At 34.0% G+C, this 24,659-nt stretch overlaps 1 protein-coding gene across 3 annotated transcripts in view; it reads right to left on the bottom strand.

The window, feature by feature from the left end:
• CWC22 (CWC22 spliceosome associated protein homolog) overlaps positions 1–24,659 on the bottom strand; it is a 54,449-nt gene that overhangs the window by 20,367 nt on the left and 9,423 nt on the right. For all 3 annotated transcript variants that reach the window (XM_045831040.1, XM_045831061.1, XM_045831050.1), the window contains exons 2-11: positions 20,561–20,703; positions 16,047–16,114; positions 14,212–14,322; positions 12,612–12,857; positions 9,828–9,956; positions 6,141–6,309; positions 5,713–5,766; positions 3,308–3,443; positions 3,022–3,228; positions 2,868–2,930 (exon numbers count right to left, since the gene is read on the bottom strand). In XM_045831040.1, the coding sequence (XP_045686996.1) occupies positions 2,868–2,930; positions 3,022–3,228; positions 3,308–3,443; positions 5,713–5,766; positions 6,141–6,309; positions 9,828–9,956; positions 12,612–12,857; positions 14,212–14,322; positions 16,047–16,114; positions 20,561–20,587 (1,210 nt within the window). In that variant the 5' untranslated portion in view covers positions 20,588–20,703. The remainder of the gene's footprint in view (positions 1–2,867; positions 2,931–3,021; positions 3,229–3,307; positions 3,444–5,712; positions 5,767–6,140; positions 6,310–9,827; positions 9,957–12,611; positions 12,858–14,211; positions 14,323–16,046; positions 16,115–20,560; positions 20,704–24,659) is intronic.

The raw sequence follows: 24,659 nt of genomic DNA, 5'->3' as shown, positions 1-24,659 counted from the left end.
CTAGTCATTTACATCATCTTCTCATCTGTTCACTTTAGAATCTACTTACTCAATTCACTTAGGCAATGACAACTGGATTTCATTAATTGAAGAAAACAGTGGTTTCAAAGTATGGTCTGAGAGTCCTTAGGGATGGGGGCGTGATCACTGACACCTGTCAGGTTGTCTGTGGGGTTAAAACTGTTTTCATAATAATACGAGGACATGATCCACCTTTCCCTGTGCTGACATCTGCAAGGATGGTCCAAAAGCGATGAGAGTTAAAACTGCTGCAACCATAGCACAACAGTATGAATGCACCAACTGCACTAGCAGTGGTGCTCTTTACTGCCACCACCCTCTCATGGTAGCGGAAAAGCCAGTTTCACTTGAGGATGTCGTTGAAGTAGAAAATGACTGATTTTATTAGATCTTGGCCCATGAATATAGACCTTTATAATAATCTGAGTGATTGCTGTTAAAGACACATGTAAGATGATGACTATTCTCAAGGAAAAGTACTTATGTGATCATTTCAGCTGCAATATAAATCACTTTTACTTCAACTTCACTTTCACTTTTACTTCAACGAATGGCTCACAACCTATAGTTGTTAGGTATTTGGCACACATTTTCAAATATAAACAAAGTGAGACTGTCACCTCAAGGAAGGTAACTAACTGTATTTGCCATTATGATAAAATTAAAAATTTCAAGAAAAATATGTATAATTTTGGAAAACTTGTACCCACCCCTGTGACCTTGATAGTTTCCTAACACTCAGACTTTCCTGACAAAACAGGTGATAATATTAATAAATGTGATTTCTTGATATTATATTAACATGTTAATTTAATTTTGATAGTGTTAATGTGTTAACGCTGGGAAAATACGCATAATTCATTCAATCAGCATTTTCCAAATGACCAATGCAATATGTTACAAAATCATGCATGAATAAAATATCCATTCAAAGTGACAGGCGAAATAATTTTAATTTAAGAGAATATGAAAATTCATGCATAATATTTGAGGTTTTACATTATAATTTATCTGTAAGGAACCACTAGCTATTATATATCAGCATAGTGTTAAGGAAGAATACACACAATTATCTGAAAAGGCTATTAAAATACTCCTTTCTTTTTGAACTAATTATCTTTGTGAGGCTAAAGTTTTTTTCTATTAACCCAGACATTAAAATGTACAAAATATAAAAATGTCACTCTTCTCATTATATTTCTTTGCTGTGTAATTTTCACAAAAATGTTACTTACTAATAGGCATCAGGTTTATTATCATTATTTTAACATTTTTTACATTCTCAGTTTTAATTTCTAATAAAGTAAACGTTAATCGTTGTAACCAAGATAAACAACAACTCTTTAGAGTCTTCAATAATTTTCAAGAGCTCTTGAGACCAGAGAGTTTAAGGGCAATAATCAAGAACAGTGCTTCTTTTCTGGCACTGGCCAACAGCCTAGACTCTAAAGAGGTGGATGGGGAATTCCAAAGTTTGAAAAGAAACCAGAGAAGATACAGTAATTCATAAAACCATTTAGCATGTTTTAAGAAGACTAGAAAATGACATTCATAAGAAAAAAAGAAAATAATTCTAAGGAGTCCTCCATGTTTGGAAACATGTAGTTTGTGGCTGCTGTGCTAAAATACCCTGAGGAAATTGGCATCTAAGAGGAGAAACCAATTTATTGTACCAGATTTTTGGAACAATATATGGAAATGGAAAGCATCTTACACCCTTACTTTCCACTTCAACATTCCACTTCTAAGAATAACCACAGATAGAGAGAGGGCAGGCAGTGACATTGTTCTAGGTCTCTGTTCTCTCCTCCTAGGAGCTTTCAGAGCAGTGAGTACTTCTCAGGTAAATCACAATTCATGAAAATAAACCCATAAAGTCATCACATAATTATAATAAGTAAATATATATGTATCATGTAAATATATAAGTAGCCCTGAATATTTGCTTTAGAAAAAAATGACACAAGTGTGAAAAAAAGTACCTTTGTCTAAATAATTGCTCTGTAACAATATAAAGCACTGTATTTTATTTACATTTATACAAACAAGGAACATTTACTCTTACATCAAACAAGTAGCTTCTTCCAGGTCACTTAGCTAGTAATGGCAAAGACAAAGTACAAACCACAGTCTGTCCAAAGTTAATGCTTACAATACACTAATGGTGTACAAATAATAATTATCAGTTTATGAAGCACTGATAGCTAGCACTGTGACTGATATTATCAAAAGGCTATAAACCTGCTCTCAAGAAATAGTCATGTACAGTACTTAACTGAATATTAAATTGGATATCATTTAAAGTAGTAATTCTTGCCCTGGCTGGTGTAGTTTAGTGAATTGAATACCAGACTGTGAACCAAAGGGTTGCTGGTTCATTTCCCAGTTAGGGCACATGCCTGGGTTGTGGACCAGGTCCCCAGTAGAGGGCATACAAGAGGCAACCACATATTGATGTTTCTTTCTCCCACCCTCCTCTCTCTAAAACTAACTAAATAAAATCTTTAAAAAATATATAGTAGTGATTCTTAAGCAGTAATGAAGCCAAATAAAGTCTACTAGTAATACATGAATATTTCTTAAGAAAGATGAAACTTAAGAGTTACATAATTGAAACACAGGGAAAGAGGAAAGGAAAAATTATGTAAGTAATAATGAAGTAATACTTTGAATAAGCACTAGACTGAAAAATAATACATGCAAAAAACAGTGAAGGGGGCAGCTTCAATAAGAGCAGACATTGTATTTATTAGTGATCTACAGATCATTGACTTTATCGGTATTTTATAACTACAAAAATTGCTTCTACTTATCCAAAATAAATTATGTAATAAAATTCTACATACCCTTCTTAATAGCTTTGTATTTCTCTTCATTCTCCATGAAATTAGGATCCATCTTGAAAACATCTTAAAAAAATAAATTAAAAGTTTAAGTAAGTGTTTATTTTCTATGTTTATATTTGGTGGTCCTACTTCCCAACCATCACCCCTGACTTACTAAGAACATCTTCTGGATTATAGTCATCTTCCAGAGGGAGCATGTGGGTAAACTGATCATCTTCTTCCACTAAGTCAAGTCCTTCTAGGATAACAGGGTGGTCCTTGAAGCCATCTTTCCTTACAGCAAACATCACTTCAATCATATACTGAACTCTTTTGTCAATTTCAGACTCATGGAGGATGTTTCGAAGACGTTCAAATATAGCTAAACAGAAAGAAAAGATGCAATAAACGTTATAATACTCAAACAAAATCTCAGTATCTAAATAAGGATATAAACTTACCATTAATTCCTCTTGGTGACACTTGTGTTAATTTGAGGCCACATTCCTTGAGAAAACCAATAGCTACTTCAACACTATCATCTGTTGGTCTTTCCAGGAGCAAAGTAAGCATCTCTAAACATAGAACTTCATGTGCCTTAAATAGAATAAAGATATAATGGAATAGAGAAAATGCCTATATATATATATATGAATACATATGAATATATATGAAATGCCTATATATATATATATATATATATATATATATATATATATATATATATATATATATATTCATATAGACACACACACCTACTATTGAAGGTAATTTTCAGTTAGTAAATCTGGTCTTTGCAGTGATAATATATATATGATTAGCAAAGTTTTAAAATGTATATAAAAATACTGCAAATACAAAATAAATTTATTCTTTCACTTCCATTATGCATCTGTTAAGAATTTGACTTCTCTCCAAAAGAAATATCCTTATACATTATATAAAATATATAATATACATTATCTATGGGAAATGCAATTAACTTCAAAATATAAGTTAAAAATCATGACTAGTTTTTAATCTGAGATATTTTCATAATCACTATATGAAGAATAGTGATTCTCCATGAGCACAAATCTTTATATTCATTTTCCAATTCATTCTATCAGCAACTGTTAGACAGAAAAATTATATAACTATTTGATCAGAAAATATCTTAGTTTCTGCTTTGCAATGACAGTTTTGAATATATCCCCTCCCCTCCTCTTTTTCTCTCTCCCTCCCTTCTTATTAAATCAAACTACTTTCACTGGCCATATTCAAACATTAAAACTTATAAACAATACCTGGTAGAATGGGAATAAAATTCTACCAGGAAGCTTTACTATGAAAGAAAAGGAACTAGGAAGCATGTTTGAAACCACTATATATAAAAGCCTTTCTGAAATTAAACATTTATTTAAGATGGGAAAGGAAAAAGTCTCAATCTCAACTCAGTAAATTAACTTTTTTACGTTGACCACAAGATGAAAAATATATACAAGCCCTGGCTGGCGTAGCTCAGTGGATTGAGCACGGGCTGTGAACCAAAGCATCGCAGGTTCAACCCAGTCAGGGCACATGCCTGGGTTGCAGGCCACAGCCCCCAGCAACCGCACATTGATGTTTTTTTTCTCTCTTTCTCCCTCCCTTCCCTCTCTAAAAATAAATAAATAAAATATTTAATACACACACACACACACACACACACACACCACCTTTTTGGGGAGGGGGGCAAACAGTCTTACAAGTGACAAGAAAATACTGTCCTGTACCACAGCTGGGAAAATCTAAAACATTTATCATTTTAACTGTTTGTGGCAATGTCAAAAGTATCTCCAATATAAGTAAAATACACATTCAAAAACAGAAACATATAGCTGTGCTGATATAGAGATTTAAAGTTTTTTTTTAGAGACAGGATTTTTTTTTAAGATTTTATTTATTTATTTTTAGAGAGGGAAGGGAGGGAGATAGAGAGAGAGAGAGAGAGAAACATCAATGTGTGGTTGCTGGGGGTTATGGCCTGCAACCCAGGCATGTACCCTGGCTGGGAATCGAACCTGCGACACTGGGTTCGCAGCCCACACTCAATCCACTGAGCTATGCCAGCCAGGGCTGAGATTTAAAGTTTTTATAGTCTTAATGAGCAAGCTAAATTGTTACAGTATAGCTAATTAGGGTAAAATCTAAAAAGTTTCTAACTGTAAACACTGGAAATAATTCTATGTAGGTAAGATATAAAATAATATTTAATGTTAGTGAATTAAGTGTGACTTCAAAATTTCTCCTGTTATAGATACAATTAAGCATGATAAAATGTATTAAAAGAAACCTTTGAATATAAACAAGAGAAATTTTACTGTTTTCAAGCTGAACAGAGCAGAATCAAGATTCTCAAATACTGACTGAATACAAAATAAACAAAAAACTTAATAAAGATAAAATTATTTGTATTTAAAACTGATTAAAATTATAATCTACTATATTTTATAAACTGATTCTATGGCTCTGTGTACTACATAATTGCAGGAACCTGGGTTTTTAAATCAGATACTATTAGTTTCTCATGAATTCCACATACGGGGAAAAACAGTGGAAGAGATTCCAACTTTATTGCTTTATAAAGACAAATTTAATTACTTTCTCTAACTAAATGACTTGCAGCTAAGTAACCATTTACAGAATTAAGAGATCAACTTCATGAAACACTGTCTGGTTCTTCCTCATATTAAAGGTACTTATTATGGTCTTAAAACTAAAATATTACCAAGATACATTTCCCAAGGACTACAAAATCAAACAAAACCTGAAATGTACCTAAAGTGCATCAGTCCTGTTGTCTAATGTCAAGAAAAAGCTCCAAGCTTTGAAGATAATTACTTACCACATTTTGGTTAATAAGATGTGCCACAAATTTTGAAGCAGTCAGACAAAGTTGCTGGAAAGTAAAGGTAGAAAAAAGTTCATCTATAAACTAAAACCAATTTTCATTTATCTTATAGCATCTACAGCTTACTTACTCCACTTAACATATATAACACATAGGATAATTTTGTCATTAAAGTTAAATAATAAGGACTAATACATGTGAAAGAATGCCATTTCTGGCAAGTTATATTCTATAGTTATAGCCATCTTTTTTGTGGCTCATTAGTGGCCAAAGATATTTAGTAGAACAAAGAAAAGTTCTCACGAAATACGCAGTTTTAAAAAATAATTTCTACGTAGAAATCAACATTGCTCACTATTGTTGTTATTGATTTTTTAGTCTGTCCTTATGTGGCAATCTACTTATAATCCCATCATATATACCTTATCATTTCTTCGATAGCCTTTTCGAAAATTAAGAATTAATCTCTTGAGGATTAGTTCTCCAATTTGTGGAAATTTTGAGTTGATAATTGCAACTAATGCTGCATAAACATGGGTGAAGATTGGAGAAGCACTTTGAGCTTGCAAAACAGATCTGGACAACAGGCCTCTGTTTAAAAAAAAGTCAACAATAATCACCAACTTAATTAGAAGAATAAATACCTCAATTAAAATTCAGTAATATTATTTCTCTGTACATAACCACAAATGCTAAATTAGGAATAAATTTACACCACTTATGTAGGATGTTTGCCTCCCTAAAGACTGCTTTTGAGAAAATAAACTTCAATTTATGCTTTTATAAAACAGACAGATTTTACCACAATATTTTCTTCAATTTTTTTTGAAATATAGTTCCTCTTCTCCAGTTTGATTGTTATATCTAGTTATAAATGTAAGTCTTTTAAACTTCTAAGAAGTAATTTAATATTTTCAAAGCAGTGAAAGAAACAAAAGGTCTGCTTCAAAAGTACTAAGTTTAGACACTAGTGTAAGATTTCCACTTTTGGTCTGTTATTTTACATAAAATTATGTGATTAAAGACAAATCTGAGTGGTTCCCATCATTAAGCCTATTTTCGGTGAAATAAAAATGAAGATGTGGAATACTCATATGAAAGATTAAAAAAAGCTCTGCAAGAATAATGCTGAAATAGTGACAGGAAAATAAAAGGTTCTCCTTTAATTCATTCTGAAATAAGTATGTTTCTATGTGCATTTGATAAGGAGAGAAGTGGGATAAATAGTTATTTTTAGAAACATAATGACAAATAATTATTGGACTGCCAAAATGCAGGAAAAGATTGTCTCAGTAGTTCTTATGTTTAGGTATGACAACTAAATCATTAGAGCAGAAAATGAGAAAAGGGAACTAATGAATTATAAGACCTCAAGCAACCCACATAACTGTTCTGAGTCTGCTTCTTTCTCAGTAAAATAAAAGAGCTCTACCTACCTTTCAGAACAGTGGCTGCCTTTTGGTCACCTTTGTGACCCCCAATACATGCTACATCTTACTTTATATCCTCGATGTTTTTTGAGATAAGAAATCAGGGTTGTGTGAAATGACAAGAAAATAGCCTTCAGATTTTAACATAATATAATGAATACAGGATATCACTATTTCCTGACCCTTTTAAACATCACGATTACTTAAAACCACATAGAAAATGCTAAGTCATTCTCTTCTGCTTTTCTAAAATTTATTACTGATCTTCCTGATTTCTTTCACATTCTCACTTTGAATCATTAGAAATTAAACTGGTCTAGCGTCATACATACACACACACATACATACATACACACATATATTCACTACTCCTAAGTTTAAATTATTGGAAGTATTCAGTAAATGAATGTGCAAAAATTATTATATCACATCAAAGCTTCAAAAAGCCTCAAAGAACAAAAGCTCCATATAACCTCTAATAGTGAATACAAAGTAAATATAAATATAGTTAATAGCTTACATTTTTATAAAAACTGCATTTTAAATATTTTCAACTTCCTTTGAAATAAAGTAGTATAATAAATCAATGATTATTATCCATGTAGTTATTATGTTTCTTTAAAACAATACTATGAAGACTTCCAGTCAAAATGGAGACATAAGCAGACACACTTCAACCCCTGACAGAACTATAAGAAGGATCAAAACTAACCTCAAAACAAAAAAACACCCAGAAATGCCAAAAAATTGAACTGTATAGAAGCCCAATAATCAAGTATTTAAACAAGCCATATTCATCCAGAAGAGCAAGAGGGGCAGAGCTGGGCAGCCAAGGTAGAAAGGATGCAGTGTGGCAACAGGCAGTCCCACATTCATGTGTGGTGGATTAAAATCAGGAGGGTACCTGGTGAGCAAGTGATCTCAGCCCCAGGCCAGACTGCGCAGCCCAGGGTTCCAGGGCCAGGAAAATAAAGCCCCATCATAACTTCTGGCTGTAAAAACCAATGGGGTTTAGGGACAGCAGAAGAAACTGCTGGTTGTTCAGGAGAGTCTGTTTAAAGGGCTTGCATGGTCCTAGAATGTAAGCAAATCTACCCACTCTGGGAACAACCACCAGGGCAACAGCTAGAAAGGTGCTAGTCACATATGGGAGGTGGGTAAATTGACTGGGAATGGGGTGGATGGGGAGCAAGCCTCCAGCAGCCAGGCAGTAGCACTGTCCATTCTCCAACCCTTCCCCCGTATTTAGAGTCACAAAGCTGTGAAGCAGGTTGCCCCACCCTGGCGAATACCTAAGGCTCCACCCCATAAAACTTAACAAGTGTGCCAAGACACAGAGTCAAAGCAGCTCTACCTAATATACAGAAACAAACAGGGAGGCTGCCAAGTTGACGAGACAAAGAAATATGACCCAAATGACAGAACAGAACTCCAGAAAAAGAACTAAATGAAACAGAGATAGCCAACCTATCAAATGCTGAGTTCAAAACACACTGGTGATAAGGATGCTTAGAGATCTCACTGAGTACAGCAAAAGCATAAGGGAAGAAATGAAGGCTACACTAAGTGAAATAAAGAAAAATCCACAGGGAAACAACAGTGAAGGAATGTAAGCCAGGACTCAAATCAATGATTTGGAATATAAGGAAGACATAAATATTCAATCAGAACAGAATGAAGAAACAAGATATCAAAAAAACAAAGAGAGAATGAGAATACTCTAGGACATCTTTAAAAGTGCCATCATCCAAATCACAGGGATGATGGAAGAAGACGAAGAATAAGAAATTGAAAACTCATTTGAAAAAATAATGAAAGGAAACTTCCCTAAGTTGGTAAAGGAAATAGATATACAAGTCCAAGAAGCACAGAGAGTCCCAAACAAGTTGGACCCAAGGAGGACCACAACAAGACACATTATAATTAAATTATCCAAGATTGAAGATATGGAAAGAATCTTAAGAGCAGCAAGAGAGAAGAACAGAGTTACCTACAAAGGAATTCCCTTAAGACTAACAGCTAATCTCTCAACAGAATCTTTGCAGGCAAGACAGGACTGGCAAGAAGTATTCAAAGTGATAAAAAGCAAGGACCAAGATTACTCTATCCAGCAAAGCTATCATTTAGAATGGAAGGGTAGATAAAGTGTTTCCCAGATAAGGTCAAGTTAAAGGAGTTCATCAATACCAAGCCTTTTTTATATGAAATGTTAAAAGAGCTTATCTAAGAAAAAGGATATCAAAACTATGAACAGTAAAATGACAACAAACTCACAAGTATCAACAAATGAATCTAAACAATAAAACCAAAATCAAACAACTACAACAGGAACTGAATCATAGATACGGAGATTATTTGAAGGGCTATCAGCAAGGAGAGGGAAGCGGGGAGGTTGGAGGGAAAGGTATAGGGATTAGGAAGCATAATTGGTAGGTAAAAAAATAGACAGGAGGATGTTAAGAATAGTGTAGAAAATGGAAAAGCCAAGAACTTATATGTACAACCCACAGACATGAACTAAGTTGGGGGGAACTGCTAGAGTGAAGGTGGGTACCAGAAGGAGGGGAGCAAGGGGGGAAAAACTGGGACAACTGTAATAGCATCAATAAAATAAACTTAAAAATAAAAAAATAAAAAACTAGTATGAAATACTGCAAAAAAAAAATAGCTGATGCTTACCTTCCCCTAACTATATTTTCTTGAAGAAGTTCTTGAATAATAATACCTATATTAGAAATGTTGACTTTGTTGATAAGACCATTGATTGACTTCTTTAGGGCTTCCCAGCTCATTCTCTGGTATGCTAAGCTAAAAAGAATATATTTTAATAAAGATTAAAACTTAGTCAACAATTAAATGAGGTTATAATAAGGACATAAAAATACTTAGTTTTTTATTTTTAACATGATTTTCACAAAATGAACCCAAAATGCTGTAAAATATTACTCAATAAACACATACACTATATCCTAAGCTATTTGGCTTTTATGTACATATAATGCTTATATATAGGCTGCTTCCCTTTAGTAACATACGGCTACTAAGGATATATAAGGATAATTTTTGTTCATATGATCGTGATCATGTATATTGTAATTTGTAACATTTAATCCATTAGTTAGATTCAATACATGCTTACTTTATGACAATTCATAAAACTTGTCTCTAAAGAAAACATTTTAAAATAACAGCTATTATTTTTATTTTAAATAATTATCTGAAACATCCACATATAAATAAAAAGGAAATTTTTCTTACGTCTCTTTTTGTAAAAGCATGACAGAAAAAAATTAAATGTTTTAAACCACAATATAAAGAAATAATTATAGGAAAAAAGGAAAATTTTGAGGCTGAAAGACTGTTCTAAATATTTTAAAGAACATCTCTACATTTATGCAGTAATTTCACACTATTCCAGCTGAATGTTAGTTATACTCTTTTTTAACTAAGATCTAAGGTAAATTCTTTAGACTAATTGGGTTTCTTTGGTTGAATGTAATGATAGGAAAAGCCTTTTAATATTAAAGCTATAAAATTCTATGGTTTTTGTAATTATTTCTCTGTGAAGTATGATTTCAGATGCAGTCTTTTTTTTTTTTTCTTACATACAGCTCTCTGATGAAGCTGACAGACTTCTTGGAATAGTATATACAAATACATAGGTTTACAAAGAATAGCAATCATACTGAAATAATAGTTTTTTAAAACATGAAAAGAACAAAAGTTTGATACAGTATTCTCTGTGCTTCTTAACACATTATATAACAAGAAGTAGTGGTAAGCCTAATAATTATCTTCAAGGAATCTACTTAAAACTTCATTTACTGCTGACTCTGTCCACTGTATTCATAAATAGAGTTGGATTAACAATGTTTCTGGTCTTTTACAACTCGGACCACTTTGGACCAGATTGGAAACAGTAAATACTTCTCACTGAGGCTGCCACTACTGCTTTCTGTAAGAGCTACAAGCCTACATGACCATGAAGCTACCATGAACCACAGAAGCCATCTCCAAATCTCTTCTCCACATAAAACCCCAAGCATCACTACCAAGTGTTGGAATGTGACACATAAAGAGAAACTTATGAGTTTTAAATTTAATGTTATCTAATGTTCCTTTTTAGCACGTATTTATTTTAATTTACTTCAAAATTGTATACTTTATTTTATATGACATTTCTACTACAAGCTCATTCTCGAAACAAAATTAATTTCATTTATATAAAGTTCTCAAGTATTTTCAAGTTGCCATTAAAAAAATCCAGGAAAGATGTAAGAACACTTTCTTGGTCCACCTAGAATCCATTTTTCTTTTTCTTTTTTTTTAGTAAGTTTTTTTTTAAGATTTTATTTATTTATTTATTTTAGAGAGGGAAGGGAGGGAGATAGAGAGAGAGAGAAAGAGAAACATCAATGTGCGGTTGCTGGGGATTATGGCCTGCAACCCAGGAATGTACCCTGGCTGGGAATCGAACCTGGGACACTTTGGTTCCCAGCCCGCGCTCAATCCACTGAACTACGCCAGCCAGGGCCATTTTTCTTAAAGTACAGCTATCTTCTAGCCCAATCTTTTTACTAGCTCCCTGGCAACTAACTGAGTGACCATTTCAATCTTGAACCCTATTTTACCTAGATAGTATCTCTTTCCATTAAAGAAAAAGGTCTTGAAAACTTAGCTGTACTTTCCTATATAATGCCTCAACATCCCAATTATTTTGAAAAAGGAAGGAAAGGTATTTTGAATGTGAACATTCATATATGAATTTTGATTCTTTGCCTTAGAGTAGCAAAACATTACAGTCTAAGATGTTATGGCCTAAGAAAAGGAAAAAAAGAGAAATTGTCTACTTAGCTTCATGGATTAGTACAGAGGATGGCAAACTATACCCATGAGCCAAATGCAGCCCGTAGTCTGCAGTCTGTTTCTGTAAATAAAGCTCTATAGGAACTAAGTTACTCATCTGTTTATGTATTATCTATGGCTGTATTTCCAACAGAGCTGAATAGCTGCAACAGAGATAGAATAACAAAGCCTTAAGTATTTACTATCTGGCCTTTACCAGAAAAAGTATACCAACTCCTGGTTTGGTCAAACTGAAAAAGATTAATTTTAGGTCAAAAATATCAATACTTGATTATCCAGGAAAAATAGACACTACTTATACACCGCATGCAATTAGGAAAGAAATAATGCTAAAGGAGCCAAGTGGTCTTTCCTCAAATTTTTAAATTCATACACATAAAAAAAAATAAAGAAGTTATGAGCTAATGTCAGGGCAAATAGTAAGAAAGCTCCAAAGCAGCTTATAGAGTAAAAAAGGAAAGTAGTCTAATTTGAGGGTTCTATCATCACTGTGGACTCATGTAAATTATCAACAGTCAAGGTTAATTAGACCACAGTTGACCATTTTTTTCCAATGAGGGTATGTTTGCCTTGTATACTTAGTGAAAATCAACATGCCTGCTTTTATCTGTAATCTGTTCTTGCATCATCCTGAGCTTTGCAGGAGGAATATATGCTCCACCAGTACGAGTAAGAAGAGGATCCAGTTCATCTTTCTTCTTCTTTGCAGTAGGTTCATCCTGAGCAGAGGAACTCCGGGTTACCAATGGTTCTGGGCTTCTTCTCCCAGGAGATGGGGATTTCCGGGACCTTTTCCGATCCACATCTCTCTCTCTTTCTCTGCGTTTTTCTCGATCCCTACTTCTGTAACATTAAATTTTTGAAAATGGAGAAAAGACAATATGAAATACATTCTTAAATGTATTTCTGCATACCAAATGACTAAGATCATAAGTGGGCCCCAGAAATTCAGATAAGGAAGTGGTCTGGAATGGTGAGAAAGTGCTTCACAGAAAAAATGTAACATAAATTAGGTCTTCAACACTTGACAGAATTTATATTGAGGGCAAGAAGGGGAGGAGGGGGAAGAAAGGGAGACTGGCTTTCTGCAAATAGTAGTAGTAGACAGAGTAACTACTGAAAAACTGAGCAAGTGTGTCCAGGCTAGAGTGAAAAGAACAGTACGGAAACAATAAAGAATCCTGTGTAATAGTAGTTGAAAGGAAAAGTTCAGCAACATACTTTTTTTTATATTGGGGAATCATTACTAGTGATTTTGAGTGGGATAGTTACATGAAAATAGTGTTTTCAGAAGATAAATTGGCCTGTGACATAGATGATGAATTATATAAAAGGGAAAACAGAGTTTATTTACAATACTGACAATTTAAAAGAAAAATTATTGTAGAAAATGTAACATTTGAAATTATTCTTGACACAACTGATATTTTTATTAGAAATCTCAGAACATAAGATGTTTATTTGAGACAATTTTCAAAGAAAGTCAACCACTTCCTAGCCACAATTACTCTTCCCTATTAATGTAGGTGAGTATCCTTTCTTAAGCTACCACTTTTAAAATAATCAGAATATTGTTTTCTGAAACTATCAAGAACTAACAGGAAAGGGTAAATCTTTGCTTTTTATTACTTTTCCCTAGAGATGAGTTTGTCCACTTAGCTATTATTTACATATACTTCCTTGGAAACTCAGATCATACTGCTCATGCTCTGTACTACCATGAGTTATATAAGCAGAGTAAGTAAAAACAGTTTCATATTATCATTATATAGATTTTAAATTTTATTTATTTATTTATTTATTATTTATTTATTTGGGGGAAGGGAGGGAGAAAGAGAGTGAGAAAAGCACCAATGTGTGGTTGCTTCTCACATGCTCCTACTGGGGACCTGGCAGGCATGTGCCCTGACTGGGAATCAAATCAGCAACTCTTTGGTTCACAGGCCGGCATTCAATCCACTAAGCCACACCAGCCAGAGCAGATTTTTTAAATTTATTGAATATTAGAGAAAAAGATAGAGAGAGAAACATTGATTTGCTGTTCCACTGCTTATGGAATTCATTGGTTGCCTCTTACATGTGCCCTGACCAGAGATGGAACCCACAACCTTGGCATATTGGGACAATACTCTAACCAACTGATAATCAGGCCAGGGCCAAATACACTTTTTCTATAGTTAAAATTTCCAATACTAACCGTGACTCCATGCTACCATCATAAGAATGTCCTCTTCTGGAATGCTCATACTCTGATCTGCTGTAATCGAAGTAATCTCTATCCCGAGGGGATCTTTCTTGTTCTGCATATCTAATACAGAAAATAAGAAAACCAAAGTTGAAAACAACTATGTTATATATTTAGGAAAGCCATACATTCATAATGTACAACAACTCTATGGCTAAAAAATGTGTTACCAAATTTTTAAGAGATAGCTCATTTTTGATACCCATTCATTCAGTCTCAATTATAAAAGATTTCAGTTTGTGTATAAAATCAACGCTGGAATTTACTTAACCAAACTTGTCATCCTGAGTCACACTGTACTTAGTAAAGGATATATAGATATCATATATAGTTAGCATTAAGTGTATCCTGCAAATGCCTTCTTTTGCTTAGTCTGTATCTACTCATTTTATCAAGACAGTGAACAAATGAGACCAATGCCATCAAGTGGCCTCTATAAAGACCAGTCTAACTCCACTGCAAAAGACTTTATTAGCTATTAATCTTGAAACTACGTTTTTGGACAGCAGTGATAATGAATTGAAATTACTAGCAAACAAGGATGAGTAGTATAAGATCTGCTATTTGAATCTTAAGAGTCAATACAATTAGAGAACCTCAAGAGAAGTTAAACACACACTGACATAATAAATGTATAGTAACACAATCAATATTTTACATACACATCTGTGATTTATTTATATACACACATAGACCTATGTGTGTGTTTCTGTGTGTAGAGATCTTTTTTTAAATACACTAGGTAACTGATGAAAGATGGTAAGTAGTTACAAACCAGTGTAATTAATTTATCCATTAAGCAAAGGTTTTTGGAGACAGCAGAGTGGAATAAGAAAGTGTATATGAAGTGAGGAAGAGATTAGAGAAATGAAAAAAAGTTTAGAGGGTGCCTTTCCCTTCATAAATTATTTTTAATGGTCACAGTTTACTAAGCGAAATAACTGAAGTCCCCTACGAATGCATAATGAATATAATGGTGATATTTCTGGATCTTTGATTTTAACATGATTATGATGATATATAAAAATATTTTAAAGACTATAAAGACGTATTTAAAAGGAAAGGATAGTAGTAACAGTAAAAGCAATGCCTCCAAATAATGTGATTTTAACTCAATTTTCCATTTTATACACTCATTCTACCTCATATTGAAGATATTGAAGTTCTTCACTCTCATTTAAAAAATTACTTGAAATCTACAATTATTTACTTATTTATTAGAAAGTTCTAGAATAATCAGTCAAGAATGATTTGTCCTCTGGCACTTGGCTACTATAAATTGTGCTACTGTGAACATAGGCATGCATAGGTTCTTTTGAATTGGTGTTTCAGGATTCTTAGGGTGTAATCCCAGCAGTGGTATATCTCACCTATAACTGGGGCCTAATCAACAAAACAAGTAAGCAAAATATAACCAGAGACATGGGAATAAAGAACAAACTGACAGTAATCAGAGAGGAGGGGGGGATGGGATAAAGGAAGAAAACAGGGGAAGGGCCATCAAGGAACATGTAGGAAGGACACATGGACAAAGCCAAAGGGGGTAGGTTCAAGGGTGGGAGGTGGGTGGGTTGGGGAAAATGGAGACAACTGTACTTGAACGACAATTTTAAAAAATTAATTTTTAAAAAAGAATGATTTGCCCTCAAGACCACTCAAGTAATATTCTTTGTAAAACCATAAAAAAGAAGTTGTTCAAACTAAAATTAGAAACCTAAGAACTAAGTAATTTCTTAAGCTTATTATAAAATATTTAAATTGAATTCATAACAAAGAAAACTGTTTACCTATCCTCTGGAGAGACGGTCCTCTGATATGAATTACTGTTTTCCCTTCTGTCATGACCTGAAGAATGCTTTCAAAGGGGAAAAAAAGAGGAAGCATTTTAAAAAATCATGTTAAAAAATACATACACAATGAAATATGTATCTCAGAAAATTGAAAGTGCTTTAGAAATTACTTCCAAGTATTTTGTAAAAATTCGTTTTCACAATGGAGCAAATACCCTTTTTAACCCCCCAAATTTAAGGTAGGTGAAAATATTTTTCAAAATTTTAATGCTACTTAGATGGTATTTTATTTATTAAGTTTATATAAATTATAAACTTATAGAATACCATTTTTATAAAGACATCTCCTGTTGAAAAATAAAATCAAAGCTTTTTTTGGTAAATTACATGACTAAGGGCCAGATGCTTTCTAGCAAGAGCTCACTCTTGTGGTTTTGCCCAAGTCTTAATACTGAACTTATCTACTTAGTTCCTTCAGCTTATAATAACCACAACTTTAGTCCAGGTTAAAAAATCTAGATAAAATAAACATGTAGAAGAAATAAACTTTTATATATTTATGAAATTCATTTTTGCTTTAGGCAAACATTATTTGAGTGGCTGATATGTATGGCACTATATTAGTTCTAAAGATTTGAAAGATTTAATTCAGAAGATATAGCTCCTATGTCAAATCCTTTGAAAAGGAACTGACATACAAATGACTTCAATATAACATGAGACTGAAGAGACATGTCACATGAGACAGACATGAACCATCCAGTATGGGAACATATCCTAGCTTAAAAATCCAAATATATTTAAGAAGCCAAAATACTTATCTCTATAAGTAGATAAATTGTTTATAGCACTGGTTAACATTTATATTCATAAGCCTTTTAAAAAAATTAAAATAATTTCATTAACCTAAGAAAAACAGTAATTTTTAAAAAGTAACTTAATCTTAAAATCTAAGAAAAAATAAAACAAATAATGAGTAATTTGTTTTGTATACTTACATCCTTGTCTCCTTAGAGGGAAAAAGATACATTTAAAAACAGAAAATTATACTGCATAGAAAAACAAACAGCTGCTCAAACTTCCTCTTATTTTATGATGATGTGATTAATGGAAGTTTTAGTCTAACATTACAACAAATAAATTCCCAGTCTCATTAACTACTGAGTTTTTCAAACAGTATACACAAACCAGATTCACCTATGTAAGTAAATAAGCATGTGATCAAATTTACAATTTACAGTAGCCATAGGCTGTTGTTTTATATTCAGTGCAACCATCTTAAAAGCCTGTTTCTAATGTGTGTAAGAAAGCTTTGAAATTATTTCACTTAGCAACACAATAAAGCAGAAATGTTCAACATGTATACATAGGTTTCCATAAAACCCAACTTCAATATTTCAAGCCAAATATGGAGCACAAGATTCATTCAATTCATGGCAACATCAAACATATTTACTGGTGATTTACTGTAAGACAAAGCCCTTCCTGTGTAGACACTCTGAAGGATACAAAAGATAAGAAAAGCCCTCAAGGAACTTATGATCACAAAGGAAAAAGATGGTTATAAAGATTTCCAAAATTAAACATATCAGATTATATGTTGCGGGGGGGGTAAGGAGAGGGGGGAGAAGAAAATAAGGAGAAGTAGGAGGAAAGAGATAATAAAACTGCAAATTCTACTTTTTTTTAATAAGGCAGTGCAATTATTTTGATTACATTAGAGAGATGGCCTCAATTCTGTGCTAATGATCTTTAACACATCTCCGCAACATCTGTTGTGAGCAAGAAGGAGAAACCAAAAATACTGAAGTTGTGAATAGGGATTTCATAAATACAATCAAGTTAACAGATGACTGGCACACATGGTAAGTGCTAGCAGGAGATCTGGAATATGGCACAATCACTATGTTACAGAGTACTGAGGGATGGCAGAGGGTAAGAGGGACCTGAACTGGGCTTTAGTTGCTGAATAGGATTTCACTAAGTGAAAAATCATTTTGAGGTATGATTCAAGTAATAATAACGAGAATTTCTCAATTTCCTTTATCACAGAGTTTAGATTGTAAATCAGAGTAGTTGAAAATAACATATTGCCAAAATTACCTTTAAAAATTCTCTAAGTTTTTCATCCAGCAAAACAAATACAGTACATCATGCAATCACTTGTAGTCTACCAACATAGACAGCAGAACAAGGAGGTGAGTGAAGCAGGGAGCCTGAGTTCAGAGGCTCTGGGCATCCACTAGGCTCAGGGAGCAAATCTTCAAGAGCAAGGGACAGGAGGGGCTGAAGGAGGTAGGGAGCTTGCTTCTAGTTACCCAAAGAAGCTACAGTAAGACTCAATGGAAAAACAAGGGATCCTCAGCTCAGACCTCTTGAACCTAACAGATGAATCCTCAGCACATCAAGGGAAGATCTGAGCTTCACCTGAGGTAACACTGGGTCCAACCCAGATAGTGGACCTGCTTGTGGCTTGCAAGATAGAGAGAGGGAGGCACACTAAACTGAGAAGCGGGCTGTGGCCAGCTAGCTCAGTCGGTTAGCACATCATCCCGATATGCCAAGGTTGCAGGTTCAATCGCTGGTCAGTGCACATACAAGAAACAACCAATGAGTACATAAATAAGTGGACCAACAAAGCAATGTTTCCTTCTCCCTCTCTTTCTCTCAAATTAATTAAAAAAATTTTTTTAAATAAAATAAACTGAGAACTGATTGGGAGGTCCAAGCCACTACTAAGTGTAAAGGACGTGCTGACTGAAGACACCCACTCCTAGGTGGACGGGATATCACAGAGGAACACAAGAGGAAAAGGTGGAGAAGCACAGTCTAAGAGGAACAGGAAGAAGACTCTGAGAGCTATTAAACACTTTCCTCTTTCTATAAAAGGCATCAGTCTAAATCTGAGTGCCCTAATCTAACATGGCTCAGTCAAGAGTCAGTTCCACACAAGGTCTTCTTCTTATGTCCTCAGCTCTTAATACCATCTGCCACTTACTAGGCCCACAATTAATTGTTTGAGTCCCAGTGGACCAATGAATACAAGTCCCAAAGAGGCAGATTTCAGTTAACTACATATAAAAGTTATGTACTGACAGATGGAGCTACCTTTAGAGATGGCGAGCCTCCTGCCAAAGGAGATATGTAAGCACAGGTGGGTTGTCCACCAAGCAGGAAGGCTGGAGAACGGTGTCTTCTCATGGCTGAAAGAATTTAGAAATGATGGCAGCAGAGCCTGACTCAGTCCATAAGTCTATCAATTCAATTTATTAAGCACTTAGCATATACCAGGTCTTCTACCTGGTGCCTGCTGTTAAGGAGCTCATGATCTATTGGTTCTCTTTAAAGAAGGAGGGTTACAGGTACAAAGCTCATGGAGAAGAGGAAAGGAGAAGTGCCTAGATTTATAATTAAATAAAAATACACCTTCTCCTTTAATCACTCTGAGACCCAGGAAGTGATGTGCCTGCTTGTAGATCCATGAAGGTGAAAAGAAAAAGAAGTGAAATGGTTTGCTCTGCCACTAAGTCTATCCACAGCAGGGAAACAGTTCTGATAGCAACTGGACTTACTGACCTGTGACTGCTCTGCCCTCATCTCCTATTATGCTCCCCCTTTCATAAACTGCTGCAGCCATGCTAGACTCTTTGCATTTGCATTTGCTGTTCCTTCTGCCTGGCACATGCTTCCCCCAGACATCTCCATGGCTAACTTGCTCGTATCCTTCAAGTCTCTGCTTAAATGGCTACTTTTTCAATGGGCCTTCCCTATTAAAAACTGCAACCTCCAATGATATGGATCAACCTTAACCGATTTCTTTTCTTCATAAATACAAGTCTAGCACTTAACACTCTAACATAATTTACTTTCATTTTAAGTTTTACAATTTATTTTGTCTCTCCCCACTAGAATACAAACTCCATGAGAGCAAGGATTCCCGTTTTGTCCACCTTTTTACCCAAAGTAGTTAGAACAGTCACTGAGACATAGCAAGAATTCAGCAAATATGTGTTGAATGAATACATAATGTCTACAGGAGAACACAGGGATAAAGAGCTCACTTATACTTGTGAAATATGAAACAAAAGGCTCACCTGTAGACAGATCTGCAGGAACTGTGACCAACTAAGGACACAGTTCATTGCATGCTCATTCAAGAAGGCATGTTCTTTAAGAAGAATGGTGGAATTTCCTGCTGTTACTATTTTTTTTTCATGTGCCCATTTACATGCACTTTGTTGACTGATGCAGGTACTAATGCGTGTGTGTGTGTGTGTAGGTGCTAATGCGTGTGTGTACATGTACACACACACCCTGTATGTTCTCTCAACTGTCCTTTCCAACACTATTAATTCCATTTAACAAAGTATCTACATTTGAAATTGTGCAGGTTAGAGGCATACCACTTAACTGTCTGCATCTAATGTCCAAATTCTATAAATGCATTTTTATTTAAGGGATAGGTAATTAACTACAAGTTCATTTTTTTATTATAAGTTTCAAACACTTACTTTTATCTGTGCCACACTACTTTTCATTTTCTGTTGCCAGCGGATCCTATAAATCAGACTCCTATAAATCAGCTCGTCCAAATAACAAGTACCAAATGGTATGAATTCTTTGACAGTTTACTTTTTCTGTCTGCAAGGGTCACCTATAAAATATACCAAAAAATGCTTTGTTAACTTTGACCACTTTTAGTTTTGTTAGTCAATAGGAAGAAATATAATCAACAACTTAAAAATCTAAAAAATCCTTAAATAGTTCCACATAATGTATAAAGAACACATATTAATAGAAAAGATTCTGAACAATGAGCAAATAGTAAAAAGGACACATTATGCACAATAAAGTATTTTATTCTAATGACTGAGAGGAACAAAAATTAATAACTGATGTCAGATAACTTTATTCAACTTGTCCTCAGTGAGGGATACTTATATCTACATCATAAAACAGCATTGTGACATTAAAAAAAAAAAAAAAACAAGTGAATGGAGGAAACAATTAAAAGAGAAACTTTAGCCCTGGCTGGCGTAGCTCAGTGGATTGAGCGTGGGCTGCGAACCAAAGTGTCGCAGGTTCGATTCCCAGTAAGAGCACATGCCTGGGTTGCAGGCCACAGCCCCCAGCAACCACACACTGATGTTTCTCTCTCTCTCTCTCTTTCTTCCTCCCTTCCCTCTCTAAAAATAAATAAATAAAATCTTTAAAAAAGAGAGAAACTTTGTATAAACTGAACATAAATTATCCAATGTTTCTACATAAACTAAGAATGAAATATACAATGTTCTTGCAATAAATGATCACTCAGAGACAAATATACTCTGCATGAAAATATAAGATGCTACAGCAATCAAGTCTTAATATGATCTACCAAAGGCACAAGGCTTCAGACATATGCACTTATGAGAACTAGATATTTGGCTTAGAACAAACAAAGTCATCAACATTAAATGCTAAAATAAAATGTCTTTCAATATCCATCTGTTAAATTTTAGGAATTTTTGAAAAATGTTGAATGTTATGTTTATGTAGAACTGCCATTTAAGTATTTTATTGGAATTATATATCTAAGTGGTTTATGAAAATTGCATATTTAGGTGGTTTTTAGTATGGTGTATAGAAACACAATTACAAAAACAAAATGAGATAGAAGAAAATAAAATTAAAAGACATAGATAATCTAGAGCAAGAACTGTGCTCAGTACCAAAATAATTGAATACAATCAGGAAAAAATTTTAATTTGAATGCCAGAAAGGATGTTACAGATTATCTTCTCCTTTTTTAAATCCTCACCCAAGGATATATTAATTGAATTTTAAGAGGGAGAGGGAGAGAGAGAGAAAGAGAAATGTCAATGTGAGAGAAAAACATCAACTGGTTGCCCCCATACGCACCCTGACTGAGAATTGAACCTGCAACCTAGGTATGTGCCCTGACTAGTTATCGAACCTGTGATCTTTGGATGCATGGGACAATGCTCCAACCAAATGAGCACTCTGGCCAGGGCCAATTTCTTCTTCTTAAACATCAGAGTACTGAAGGTCAGGTTAGTCATTTCAATGACCCAAGTAAGCTATAATAGTGGTGAACCCTAAGTAGAAACTTAACTTGAGGACACCCAATTAAGTATTCTTTCATTAGACCAGGTACACAAATAACCTCAACACTATAAAGTAACACAAGGCTGCTACCATTTAAACAGATGGGGATGTACAGAACAACTAAGTCAAGGAAAGTTTCTATTATAGTGGTTAGCATGATATCAAGGTTAGTATATGCAATATACATATTGCTTGAGAGTCTTTACAAATTTATCAATGTATAAAATATAATTTCAATCTAAAACACAGTACCTCTTACATATTTGCCACTGCAGATAGGCTAATGTGCTGCTAAAGGACTCCCAGATGGGAGGGAGCCAGAGAAGGAGAGCTCAAAGTGCTGGTTATAAACTCTCCCGAATTTCTGACTCTTCCTGTACCAACACATGCACAAAATAAAGTCCTGCTAAGGATTAAAGAACTAAACTCAGATGTGAACAGCTAAAAGAGAATTTGCAATCTAAGTCTAGTCAAGTTAACTACCTAAAAAGTCACTACTTCTCATATGAATGTAATTAAATCCAGTTTTCACATAAAAAAACCTCAACTATCAGAAAACTGTTTTCTATAACAGGCCTAATCTTAAGAAAATCAAAGACACCAACACTGAGATGACCCAGATGTTGGAATTAGCACACAAGGTTTTAAAAGCATATTCAAAAATGCACAGGAAAAGAAGTTTGCAAAAAATAAAAACAGAAAATTTCAGGAAAAAACAAACAAACAACATAAATCATATGAGAACAAAACTGAAATTTCAGAACTGAAAAATATCCTAAGTGAAAAATTCACTGGATAGCTTTAACAGCAAAATGGAGATAAAGGAAAATCAGTGAACTTGAAGTAAAATTAAAAATTATCCAATCTAAAGAATAGAATGCCAAAAAAAAATTAACAAACAGTATCAGGGACATGTAGAACAATATCAAAAGGTCTCATATATGTGTAAAGTCCAAGAAAAGAAAGAAAAAACTGGGATAGAAAAAGTATTTTAAACTTAAGAGCTAAAGTTTCCTCAAGTTTGGTGAAAGGCATAAATTTATTCCTGAAGCTCAGAGAATCCCAGAGATAAATCCCGTCTTCATATTTATCCCAGGCAGGATAAGTATAAAGAAACCACACTTACACACATAGATACAGATTATGTATATTAGTCAAGTCAAACCTGAAAACCAAAGATAAAGACAAAATCCTGAGAGCAGCATGAGAATAAAACAAACCTTACATACATGGAAATAACAACTGAAATTACTGCTAACTTCTCATCAGAATAAGGAGACTAGAAGATAGCAGAACAATCTTTACAATACTGAAAGATAAAAAAACTGTTAACCTAGGATTCCAGCAAAAATACTCTTGCACTACAAGAAATGCTAAAGGAAGTTCCTCGGGCTGAAGAGCAATAAAACCTGATGTAATTCATTTTGTCAAGAAGAAATGGAGAACATTAGATATGGTAACTTTCTCAGGAAATAAAAAAAGACTACTTTTTTAATCTAAAAAACATAGGCTGGTTTAAAGTAAAAATGATAATATCTCAAGGAGTTATAGTGTATGCTTTCAAGATAGAACCATTTACTGCTCCAGCGACTCTAGTTTACATCCTCTGCCCAACCCCAACTCTGATGACTACCTTCAGTCTCACAAACTATTTAAGTACCCCTTCCTTTTTTAACAACACCTTTTGAGGCACCACATGATTCCCTATAGTATGCTTTCTCCCTTGCTGCAGCAAATTAATAAATTAACTTTGACTACTAATTAGCTATCTTACTGGTGAGTTTTCATCAATGGGCTTTAACATAGAAGACAAATGAACCACTGTCACCAACAATTCCATGGCATGGAGGACAAAAAAAGAAAGAGCAGCACAGTTATAGAATAAATGAGACTAAACAAATATATGTGGATCTTGAATTTGCCCTACTATAGAATAGGATATTTTTATACAGTAAGAACCCATGTTAACTTGAATTCAACACGAACTCAATTGATTAATATCTTCCATCCAGCCTTCTTTCTTAAAAAAAAAAAAAAGTGAGCTGAAGTTCTTATCTCTACTTTGGGAACAAAATAATGGAAGAGAACCCTTTGTAATCCAGTAAGACTGTAAACTTGCTGACAATTACCATATTCACATCATGGTTTTCTGTGTAAAAGAATGAGAACTGGGTGGGATTTGGAATATCAGAATTGCCAGCATTCTTTCACTGATTCCTACACTCTCTAATGTTCCCAAGACATCTAGAGATTAACTAATTAACTACATTTCCTATTTCAGAAATCAAAAATGTGTAATTGAGAATAAGATAACAATAATGAATAATGATAAATTCTTGCATCTACAAAGACATTATACTAGGTACTTTTATTATATAATCTTTTCAATCCTCATATGTATTCTGCTTTGGTGATTTTTTTTTTTTAAGAAAGAGGGGAAGGGAGGGAAAAAGAAAGGGGAAGAAATATCAATTGGTTGCCTCTTGCAGGTGCCCCAACCAG

Source organism: Phyllostomus hastatus, unplaced genomic scaffold (genome assembly GCF_019186645.2).
Source record: "Phyllostomus hastatus isolate PE091 unplaced genomic scaffold, TTU_PhHast_1.1 phas_contig_1, whole genome shotgun sequence".
NCBI lineage: Eukaryota > Metazoa > Chordata > Mammalia > Chiroptera > Phyllostomidae > Phyllostomus > Phyllostomus hastatus.
Note: the sequence above shows the minus strand (reverse complement) of the source record. Positions and strands in the feature narration are given on the sequence as shown.